This window comes from Salvelinus namaycush, chromosome 22 (genome assembly GCF_016432855.1).
Source record: "Salvelinus namaycush isolate Seneca chromosome 22, SaNama_1.0, whole genome shotgun sequence".
Taxonomy (NCBI): domain Eukaryota; kingdom Metazoa; phylum Chordata; class Actinopteri; order Salmoniformes; family Salmonidae; genus Salvelinus; species Salvelinus namaycush.
In genome coordinates, this window is record NC_052328.1 from 3,715,790 (window position 1) to 3,728,130 (window position 12,341).

General features: G+C 41.7%; 1 protein-coding gene across 1 annotated transcript in view; it reads right to left on the bottom strand.

Annotated features, from left to right (window-relative positions):
* Nucleotides 1-12,341, bottom strand: part of LOC120017357 (cadherin-23-like) — a 659,988-nt gene that overhangs the window by 191,878 nt on the left and 455,769 nt on the right. The window contains exons 17-20 of the mRNA XM_038960107.1: nucleotides 7,812-7,884; nucleotides 6,319-6,435; nucleotides 5,595-5,707; nucleotides 2,909-3,016 (exon numbers count right to left, since the gene is read on the bottom strand). Coding sequence (XP_038816035.1) covers nucleotides 2,909-3,016; nucleotides 5,595-5,707; nucleotides 6,319-6,435; nucleotides 7,812-7,884 — 411 coding nt within the window. The remainder of the gene's footprint in view (nucleotides 1-2,908; nucleotides 3,017-5,594; nucleotides 5,708-6,318; nucleotides 6,436-7,811; nucleotides 7,885-12,341) is intronic.

The window sequence follows — 12,341 nt, forward strand, 5'->3', positions numbered from 1 at the left end:
TAGCTACATACATGAACAACAACACTGAATGGCTGAGTGGGAGTGAGAGGTTACGTGATTGACTGCTGGCACGCTCCGCTTGTATCAATAAATCACTATCAGAAAATGTTTTGTGTGATAATTATTTATATATTTACTGTTTTATTCAAATGTTTTAAAGTACTGGTGACAAAACATGCATTCCGATTATTGCATAGATTGTAACAGACACATATTATGTGTGTATGTCACGTTCCTGACCTTATTTTCCTTTGTTTAACTTTGTTTACTTGGTTAGGACGTGAGCTGGGTGGGTAGTCTATGTTATGTGTTTCTATGTGGGGTTAAATGTGTTGCCTGATATGGTTCTCAATTAGAGGCAGGTGTTTGACGTTCCCTCTGATTGAGAACCATATTAAGGTAGGCTGTTCTCACTGTTTGTTGGTGGGTGATTGTTCCTGTGTCTGTGTCTGTGTCTGTTGCACCACACGGGACTGTTTCGTTTGTTCGTTCGTTTGGCTAGTCTTTCCTGTTCGTGCGTTCTTCGTGTCTATATGTAAGTTCTCAAGTTCAGGTCTGTCTACGTCGTTTGTTGTTTTGTAGTTTGTGTAAGTGTTTTCGTGTTTCGTCTTTCTTTAATAAATTCCATTATGTCTGCATACAACGCTGCGTTTTGGTCCGACCCTTACTCCTCCTCCTCATCCGAGGAGGAGGCATTAGACAGCCGTTACAGTGTAAAATACTTTATATTGAAGTTTGAACTGATTATGATGAGTTAAGCTAATTCCAGCTGTGTGTGGAGCTAAGTTTGTTGACATAAAATGCATTCTGGGTTTCACGTAATCGTTTGTTGGACCAAGGATGTTCTATCAAAATGAGGTGAGTAAAGGTTCACCCATTTTTAGAGAACTTCCGGAAGTGAATGGTGGGATGTGAACGATGGTAGACGACACACCCCCTTCAACATGCATACTATAAACAGACCAAACTCATCTTGTCTCCTCTTACCTTTGGTTTCTGTGAAAAAACAAACATGGCGATGCGCAGAAACTAACCATCGTCGGATTACTATCGATTTCTAGAAAGTGTTTTACTCAATTATTTAGATCAATGGTGAGCTCACCCGTGATGTGATTAATTATAAATAGTAATTGCTATTAGTTCATTCATATTGTAGTTTCTGTCAGCCGAGAGTTATAAAAATATGAATGCTTGTGATACGTCAGTCTTTCCTCAGTTAGCGCGAGGACAAACATAGCCTACATTTTTATCGGTTTGGATGATTGTGTTTTACTGTATCTACTTCTGTGAATGTCGGAATATTTTATCAAAAAATAAACTACTCACATTCTGGACATAATTGCAAAAATCGCTGAAGCTGGAGACTTATATTTCCCTCACTAACTTTAAACATCAGCTATCTGAGCAGCTAACCGATTGCTGCAGCTGTATATAGCCCATCTGTACATAGCTCACCCAATCTACCTACCATCTATCATCTCCATATTGTTTTTATTTACTTTTCTGCTCTTTTGCACACCAGTATTTCTACTTGTACATCACCATCTGCTCATCTATCAATCAAGTGTTAATTTGCTAAATTGTAATTACTTCGCTACTATGGCCTATTTATTGCCTTACCACCTCACGCCATTTGCACACACTGTATATAGACTTTTTTTTCTCTATTGTGTTATTGACTGTACGCTTGTTTATTCCATGTGTAACTCTGTGTTGTTTGTTTGTGTCGCACGGCTTTGCTTTATCTTGGCCAGGTCGCAGTTGTAAATGAGAACGTGTTCTCAACTAGCTTACCTGGTTAGATAAAGGTGAAATAAATAAAAAAAATAACTTTGTAAGGACTGTGTTTGTGCAAAATGTTTCTGAAAAAAACAGTGTGGCCAGCTCAAATGCTGATTGTTGCGTCATACCTAAACTGGACGTTCTTTTTATCACACCGGCTTGATCTTATGCTACAGGGACCACTGTAGAATGATCACAGCCGTGTGTTGGCACGTGTGAACAGGTTAATAGCGTACAAATATTATGGGTGATGTTTTGGTAATTCAGAGACTCTTTTTATTTGGGGAAATAGGATGATTGTGCGGGACCTTTACACATTTGAACCGGGACCATGAGTATCAGTTGATTGTTACATCCCTACTCATTACTGTAGCCTATGCTATTTAATAAACTGTAGTATCAATCAACAATGGACTAGCACAAGAATATTCCGTGCCCCCAGCCATATTGGAGTTGTTGACAACGCAAAGACCATCAATAACCTACAGAACTTGAGACAAATGCATGCAGTATTAAGCCATGGAACGTGTTGATTGAAAACCAAGCTCCTTTGCCACCGACGGCTATTGTGCTCATAATTCCTGCAGTGAAAATAGCAAAAATATTTCTGACACACCCTCTGACCTATAGCGCTACCGCCAGTGATAAGATGTATCATTGTGTCAGGTTTGTTAAAATAGAGCCCTCTGAGTTGATTTGCACGGTGGGAAATGTATTGTATATTTTCTGTCAGAGTACAGTGGGTTAGGTCTAAATATGCTGAAATCAAGTCTTTGTCTTTCAGCAGAATCCGCCTTACCTGTAGAAGTGTCTCTAAATCCCTGAACTGTAACCCATTTAGTATGTTTCCTCAGGCTACACATTGTACAGCACAGCTAATTTTTTTCCACCGAAATACCCCGCATATCTGATCTAAGGGAGAAGCATTCAAATGCATTTAAAGTTCCTAGTCCCTATCAGTTTAGTATTTATTTAATTAAAAAAAGATTATTTAACCTTTATTTAACTAGGCAAGTCAGAACAGGAAAAACAATATCCACCAAAAAGTCAGCGATCTGTCTTATCTACAAGCAAAAGCGTATCTTTGGGGGTCAGGGCATCAAAGGTCAAGGCAAGCTGAACTCACAGAGATGACGTCAGTGTCCATGGGGCTCATCTCCACCACGTTGGCATGGTAGGGCTCACCTCGCCACATAGGGGCATTGTCGTTGATGTCCAGGATGGTGATGTTCACCTGGAGGGAGGAGAAGAAAGGGTTGATGACTGTTCTGATTTCAGTTGAAGGCATAGAGATAGAAGAGAGAGAGATAGAGAGAGTCAAAGTGAAAAGAAGCATGTAAATCAGGCCTAGGCAAAGGCCGGCCCGGGGGACATATGCGGCCCGCGACCTGATTCAATACGGACCGCGGAATCATGCTCAGATCACATAAAGAATTTGCGATTAGTAAAGTTTTGAAAAAAAAACATATTTGTTATTCAAATGAAAAGTCCAATGAATACTCGCCTTTGTGTAATGATTTATCTCCCACCGCTTGTGGGACATTTATTTTGAAGGCACGTATAAATAACAACTGCACATGGACAGACAGTGACTGACAGGCTGACACACATGTCACAGTAAGATTTCAATGAAAAGGAAAGGAAAGTAGACCAATGAATGTAGGGTGTTCCAGCAAGAGTGGATAACGAAATATTTCTTTATTGAGGTATCAGGGAAAGCTTTGTGCTTAGTGTGCAAAGAGAGCATCGCTGTCTGGAAAGACTACCACTTGTCCCAACACTTCCAGATGAAGCATGCAGAGAAATCTAGGAATATGTCTTCTAAGCAGAGAGCAAGTGCATCGAAGGAGTTGATTTCTCAGTTGCAAAAGCAGCAAGGACTTTTCACAAAACTGTATTCAGCAAATGACAGAATTGCGAGAGCTAGCTATGTACTGTACCACAAAATTGCTAAACATAGCAAGCCATTAGCTGAGGGGGCGAATTCATTAAATAATGTTTAATTCACTCTCCAGCAATACTAGGCCCGGACAAGAAAGAGCTGTTTGAAAATGTTTCCCTGTCAAGACGAACAGTGACACGGCATGTTGAGGACATCGCAGAGAATATGGATCAACAGTTGAAAGACAAGGTAAGGGATTTCACTTATTTCTCCTTGGCCCTGGATGAGAGCAGTGATGCACGTGACACGGCGCAGTTGTTGATATTCTTACGAGGCATTACCCCAGACTTTGAAATTACAGAGGAGCTTGCTTCAGTGCAGTCAATGAAGAGCACAACCACAGGGAAATATGTATTGGAGGAGGTTAATAAGTGTGTGGCAAAGCTGGGACTGAGTTTTGAAAAGTTATCCAGTGTGACCACCGATGGGTGCCCAAACTTGAAAGGAAAAAACGTTGGTCTTTTGAAAAGGATACAAGATCAAGTAGCTGTGGTGAACCCAGATCATAAAAGTATTTTCCTGCATTGCATTATTTATCAGGAGGTGCTCTGTAAATGTGTTATGAAAATGAGCTATGTTGTGGATACGGTCACTAAAGTGGTAAACTCCATAAGAGCAAAACTCTTTACCATAGGCAGGTTGTCTCACTGTTGGAAGAGACAGAGTCAGGTCATGCAGATCTCCCCTACCAGTCAAACGTGAGATCGCTGAGTTTTGAGAAGGTGCTTAAAAGGGTGTGGGACCTGAAGTCAGAGATTGTTGAGTTTTTGCAAATGAAAGGAAAATATGTGGATTTCCCTCAACTGCAAGATAAAGAATGGCTGGCTGATTATGCCTTCACCGTGGACATCATGGCCCTCATGAATGAACTGAATTTCAAGCTAAAAGGGAAGGGCCTTTTTGCACATCAGATGTACAGCCTTGTCAAAGCCTTCAAGGGAAAATTACTCCTCCTGACCCACCAAGTAGAAGCCAACAATCTCACCCACCTTCTGACACTACTAGTCTGTTCCCTATCAGATGACCAGCGGGAGAAGTATACATCGCTGCTGCATGCTTTGAGCTGTGAGTTATCTCGTCGTTTTGAGGTTTTCAAAGTGTTGGAAAATGACATGCTTTTGGTTTCCTCTCCTTTCACCTTCAATGTGAGTTTATCGATCTTCAGTCTGATGGAGTGATTGGAGAACTATTCAAAACAATGTCACTGACGAGGTTCTATGCATCTCTCGATGAACAAAACTTTCCAAAGATTAGGAGTCATGCTCAGAAGATGTTTGTACTGTTTGGGTCAACCTATGTATGTGAACAGACATTTTAAGTGATGAAATATAACAAGTCAAGGCACAGATCATCTCTTACTGACTCTCACCTCTCAGCAATCCTACGCATAGCGACGTCAGAAACTACACCTGACTTCACTGCTCTAGTCAATGCCCATCAGAGACTTCACTCCTCACACTGATTGAGTAGTTTAAATGTAATGTTGAGCTCTCTCTCGTTCTTGTTTTTGTGCATATCCGTTAACAAGACTTATGTCCGTGGTGCTGAATGCACAGTGTACTTTTCCCTCTGTGTAGTTCATTGCATGTTAAATAATGAAACTACCTACCAAAAGGAGAACATGGATGTGGTTTATTTCTGTGCATGTTAAAAAAGTAAAATAAGTAGCATATCTGGATATGATTTACAGTAGCTATATCGGTCAACACAGTCATACACATGATGTATAATCCTGTAATATGATTCTGGCCCGCGATGACACAAATATATTCTAATGTGGCCCTACGTAGAAAATAATTGACCAGGTCTGATCTAAATGCTCTGAGAACAATAAGAAACATGAAGAGGTATGAAAATGGCGATGGGTTACCGTGGCAATGCCAGTTTTTTGCAGTGGCCCCACCCCTCCATCCACAGCTCTGACAATAAGGATATACTCCGACTTAAGCTCTCTGTCCAGTAAGGCTGTAGTGGTGATCTCTCCTGAAACACACACACAGTAATATATAGGTCAAACACACATCTGACACTATACAAGCATGTACAAAAACACACTCGCTTTCTTGCATTTACACATGCTCATACACATGCAGGTCCACACACAAACACACACACACACACACACCCACACACATAGGGGCAGACTTAGTGATTTGGAGGCCCCCGCAGAGGCCACTCTGAGGCCCCCTCCCTGAGCCTTTTGGGGGCCCTAAGCGAGATTTGGTTGCAGGTCAGGACCCCAAACCGCTAGAGGGGGGCCGCTGGAGGTGCCATTCGTTCCCGGAAGGTAATACAGCCATGATTACAACAAGGTTTAGGGTAGCTAGCTAGACTAACTCACCTAGCACTCTATAAAAAATGTAGCTGACATGACTAATTGAGTGACAGTCAATGACTGACATAACAAGAGGAGAACCGCTGATGCACCACAACATTTTTAAATCGCAACCTTGTGTATTCTACGATTCTAACGCCCAATGGTAAGTTGACACCCCGACTTCACAAAAAAATGGAATCACGAGGCCCTCTGATGATTTGAGGCCCCAGGCAATTGCCTTAGTTGCCTGATGTTAAGTCCGCCACTGCACACACACCTGAGCGAGTGTTGAGGCGGAACTGGGAGGAGCCCTGTAGGGAGTAAATGAGGGAGGCCTGTCCAAACTCTCGGGAGGCATCCAGATCAGTGGCATTCACAAACACAACTGTCGCCCCTGAGGAAGAGAGAGAGAGGAGGAGTGAGTAAAAGAGAGGGGAAGAGAGAAGAAGGGATATCAAGGGGGATGGGGCGAGTAATTAAGGGATATGAGGAGTGAAAGAGAGAAGGGGGAGCAAGAATGGGGGATCTCAGTGAGAAAGGGGGAGAGAAAGGGGTGGTTATTCAGAGTGAAAGAGAGAGAAGGAGACAGAGTAGTGAGAAAGAGAGAAACACAGAAAAAGGACAACAGAACAGAGGCAGCCAGTGGAGAGAGAAACAGACTGTCTGCGTCTATAATTCTAAAAACAGAACTTTCCATCCCCCCTTTCCAGTGAAGGATAGTGGCAGTGAGTGGGTTTATAGATTAGTGGATTATCAGCTTGTTTGGCATTGTGGTCCATGCCTGGCAGAGCCATGATCAATAATACCCAGGGAAGGGGATGAGAGGCTGGGAGAGGCTGAGTCCAGAGGCTTGGTGTTAGCTAGCTAAATTAGCTCCATGATCCAGCCTCACAGTCCACCAGCCCCACTTTGCTTTCAAATCAGCCCTCCAGTGTATATTTATATGTGTGTGTGTGTGTGTGTGTGTGTGTGTGTGTGTGTGTGTGTGTGTGTGTGTATCGGTGGGGGCAGTGTGTGTGTGTGTGTGTCTGAACTATTTGCCAAGCTCCGCAGCAGCTTTGACGGACGAGGGGGTAGTCAAATATCTCATTTCCTCCAGCGATTGGAAACAAATCTATTGTCTGGGATGAAAGAGTCCACTGAATACATTCATGAGAATGAATAAGCATAATCGGCTATTCTGCTCTGGATAGAGATAGTCATTTAACTGCACTGGCTCGCTAAGCACTTAAAAATACTATACAAATCTACACAAAAAGATAAGACAAGTTAAGAAAAAGAAAAATAATAAAATAAAACATTTGACAAATAAAATACGGACACAAAGCAAAGAAAGGAATATACTTGAAAAAGCTAATGTTTAAGAAACTCAAGGTAAAGGGTAAAAAGTGATATGGTGTGATTTGGCCATTGAATTACTGTATTATTATTTTAAAAGGCATTTGAAATGATCTATGTCAAAGCTTTTTGAATTGAACAGAGGGAATGCATAGTCACCCAGTCTCACCCAGTCTCAGCCATTGACCTCATTGTAACACCAGGGCTGTGTCTGAAAACATGACTAGCTGTCAAATCCTTGCTTCCTCTGTCCTTGTTTCCTCCACGCCTGGCCTTTCTCCCAAAGTGCATTGGAGGATGGAGGAAGCAGGGTTTTTTGACAGCTAGTAAGGTTTTTAGACACAACCCAGCTGTCTTCGCTAAATGACTCCAACCGTAGAAATATAATTATTTATGTAATAAAGTTATTCTATTTCTATGACTCCAACGCACCTGCAATGATGTTCTCAGGGATCTTGGCAATGTAGGACGGCTTGCTGAACTTTGGTGGGTTGTCATTTTCATCCTATGGGAGAAGGCGAGCAAAGAAAAATGACTAAGTCTTCACAATCACATGAACAGTAAATAGATCTTACTTAAACAATAAATAAACACATTATGATATGTAGCCTGTTTCTTTGTGTGTAAATGTATTGTGCGGGGAGTCTGATAGTCTCTTGCTTAGTAGTAGTATAATGTTGTTGATATATTTGTGGCCCTTTTTCTGTGGTCTGTCGGGATTGTAGTGGAATAGTTACTTTGTCCAACAATGGATATTAAGGCTGTAACATTTCTCTGTTTCATTATTATGGTTCTGATTACCAACATATAGTACCAGCAGGGTTTTAGACATCTAGCTTACAGTGTGTGTATCTGTGTGGGTGTGTGTAGGTACAGTTGTACAAGTCGGAAGTTTACATACACCTTAGCCAAATACATTTAAACTCAGTTTTTCACAATTCCTGATATTTAATCGTAGTAAAAATGCCCTGTCTTAGGTCAGTTAGGATCACCACTTTCTTTTAAGAATGTGAAATGTCAGAATAAAAGTAGAGAATGATTTATTTCAGCTTTTATTTCTTTCATCACATTCCCAGTGGGTCAGAAGTTTACTTACAAAATTAGTATTTTGTAGCATTGTCTTTAAATTGTTTAACTTGTGTCAAACGTTTCGAGTAGCCTTCCATAAGCTTCCCACAATACATTGGGTGAATTTTGGCCCATTCCTCCTGACAGAGCTGGTGTAACTGAGTCAGGTTTGTAGGCCTCCTTGCTCGCACATGCTTTTTCAGTTCTGGCTACACATTTTCTATAGGGTTGAGGTCAGGGCTTTGTGATGGCCACTCCAATACCTTGACTTTGTTGTCCTATTGTGTTAACCTTTCATTGCTACCCATCCCGGATCCGGGATCCTACAATGTAGAAAATAGTCCAAATAAAGAAAAACCCTTGAATGAGTAGGTGTGTTCAAACTTTTGACTGGTACTGTATACAGTGGGGCAAAAAAGTATTTAGTCAGCCACCAATTGTGCAAGTTCTCCCACTTAAAAAGATGAGAGAGGCCTGTAATTGTCATCATAGGTACACTTCAACTATGACAGACAAAATGAGAAAAAAAATCCAGAAAATCACATTGTAGGATTTTTTATGAATTTATTTGCAAATGATGGTGGAAAATAAGTATTTGGTCACCTACAAACAAGCAAGATTTCTGGCTCTCACAGACCTGTAACTTATTCTTTAAGCCATTTTGCCACAACTTTGGAAATATGCTTGGGGTCATTGTTCATTTGGAAGACCCATTTGCGACCAAGCTTTAACATCCTGACTGATGTCTTGAGATGTTGCTTCAATATATCCACATCATTTTCCATCCTCATGATGCCATCTATTTTGTGAAGTGCACCAGTCCCTCCTGAGTGCTTCACAGTTTGGATGGTGTTCTTCGGCTTGTAAGCCTCCCTCTTTTTCCTACAATTATAATGATGGTCATTATGGCCAAATAGTTACATTTTTGTTTCATTAGACCAGAGAACCTTTCTCCAAAAAGTATGATCTTTGTCCCCATGTGTATTTGCAAACCGTAGTCTGGCTTTTTATGGTGGTTTTGGAGCAGTGGCTTCTTCCTTGCTGAGCGAACTTTCAGGTTATGTCGATATAGGACTCGTTTTACTGTGTATATAGATACTTTTGTACCTGTTTCCTCCAGCATCTTCACAAGGTCCTTTGCTGTTGTTCTGGGATTGATTTGCACTTTTCGCACCAAAATACGTTCATCTCTAAGAGACAGAACGCGTCTCCTTCCTGAGCGGTATGACGGCTGCGTTGTCCCATGGTGTTTATACTTGCGTACTGTTGTTTGTTACAGAGATGAACATGGTACCTTCAGGCATTTGGAAATTGCTCCCAAGGATGAACCAGACTTGTGAAGGTCTACAATTTTTTCCTGAGGTCTTGGCTGAATTCTTTTGATTTTCCCATGATGTCAAGCAAAGAGGCACTGAGTTTGAAGGTAGGCCATGAAATACATCCACAGTTAAACCTTCAATTGACTCAAATGATATCAATTAGCCTAACAGAAACTTCTATAGCCATGACATCATTTTCTGCAATTTTCCAAGCTGTTTAAAGGCACAGTCAACTTAGTGTATGTAAACTTCTGACCCACTGAAATTGTGATACAGTGAATTTTAAGTGAAATAATCTGTCTGTAAACAATTGTTGGAAAAATGACTTGTGTCATGCAGAAAGAAGATGTCCTAACCGTCTTGCCAAAACGATAGCTTGTTAACAAGAAATGTGTGGAGTGGTTGAAAAACGAGTTTTAATGACTCCAACCTAAGTGTATGTAAACGTCTGACTTCAACTGTACTCATTTATTTGGGAAGTCTCTGATACAAGATGAGCTATGAATCCCAGCTGTAGCCTCAGTGTGTATGGGAGAGAGAGATAGAATTTGAGCTGTCTCTCTCTCTCTCTCTCTCTCTCTCTCTCTCTCTCTCTCTCTCTCTCTCTCTCTCTCTCTCTCTCTTTCTCTCTCTCTCTCTCTCTCTCTCTTCTCTCTCTCTCTCTCTCTCTCTCTCTCTCTCTCTCTCTCTCTCTCTCTCTCTCTCTCTCTCTCTCTCTCTCTCTCTCTCTCTCTCTCTCTCTCTCTCTCTCTCTCTCTCTCTCTCTCTCTCTCTCTCTCTCTCTCTCTCTGTGGAAGGCAGGGAGTCTCTCGGTCTCACATCAGTTCTGTGGCGCACGCACCACAGGGGGTTATCACTGTGGCAGCATCACACACAGGGCTTTAGTAGCGCAGCACAAGGCACAGATAGTGTGAGTAACATTGTCAAAGTGTTAATAGCAGTCAATAGCAGCTGCCACAGCAGGGGACACACCAGAAATAGTGACAGAAATTAACATTTTAATGTTTGTCTATGCAGCTAGTGTTTATTAGCTGTTTATGTAGGGGTTATTTACTGTTTTTTATGTGTTTCTATAATGTTTCTCTATGTAAGGATGTACAGAGAATGTTAAACCTTTTAAGGATCGTACCCTTTTTTTCCATTTTCACCTAAAATGACATACCCAAATCTAACTGCCTTTAGCTCAGGACCTGAAGCAATGTTTTTTTATTTTATTATTTTTTTATTTTATTTTTTATTTCACCTTTATTTAACTAGGTAGGCTAGTTGAGACCAAGTTCTCATTTGCAACAGCGACCTGGCCATGGTAAAGCATAGCAATTCGACACATACAACAACACAGAGTTACACATGGGAAAAACAAAACATACAGTCAATAGTACAGTAGAACAAAAGAAAAGAAAAAGTCTATATACAGTGAGTGCAAATAAGGTAAGATAAGGGAGTTAAGGCAATAAATAGGCCATGGTGGCGAAGTAATTACTGTGAGCTGCTCTGACAGCTGGTGCATAAAGCTAGTGAGGGAGATATGAGTCTCCAGCTTCAGAGATTTTTGCGGTTCGTTCCAGTCATTGGCAGCAGAGAACTGGAAGGAAAGACGACCAAAGGAGGAATTGGCTTTGGGGGTGACCAGTGAGATATACCTGCTGGAGCACGTGCTACGAGTGGGTGCTGCTATGGTGACCAGTGAGCTGAGATAAGGCGGGGCTTTACCTAGCAGAGACTTGTAGATAAACTGTAGCCAGTGGGTTTGGCGACGAGTATGAAGCGAGAGCCAACCAACGAGAGCGTACAGGTAGCAATGGTGGGTAGTGTATGGGGCTTTGGTGACAAAACGGATGGCACTGTGATAGACTGCATCCAGTTATTTGAGTAGTGTTGGAGGCTATTTTATAGATGACATCACCGAAGTCGAGGATCGGTAGGATGGTCAGTTTTACGAGGGTATGTTTGGCAGCATGAGTGAAGGATGCTTTGTTGCAATATAGGAAGCTGATTCTAGATTTAATTTTGTATTGGAGATGCTTAATGTAAGTCTGGAAGGAGAGTTTACAGTCTAACCAGACACCTAGGTATTTGTAGTTGTCCATGTATTCAAAGTCAGAGCCCTCCAGACTAGTGATGCTGGACGGGCGGGCAGGTGCGGGTAGTGATCGGTTGAAAAGCATGCATTTAGTTTTATTTGCGTTTAAGAGCAGTTGGAGGCCACGGAAAGAGGGTTGTATGGCATTGAAGCTTGTCTGGAGGTTAGTTAACACAGTGTCCAAAGAGGGGCAATAAGTATACAGAATGGTGTCGTCTGCGTAGAGGTGTATCAGAGAATCACCAGCAGTAAGAGCAACATCATTGATGTATACAGAGAAGAGATTCGGCCCGAGGATTGAACCCTGTGGCACCCCCATAGAGACTGCCAGATGTCCGGACAACAGGCCCTCCGATTTGACACACTGAACTCTATCAGAGAAGTAGTTGGTAAACCAGGTGAGGCAATCATTTGAGAATCCAAGGCTGTCGAGTCTGCCAATAAGAATGTGGTGATTGACAAAGTCGAAAGCCTTGGCCAGGTCGATGAATA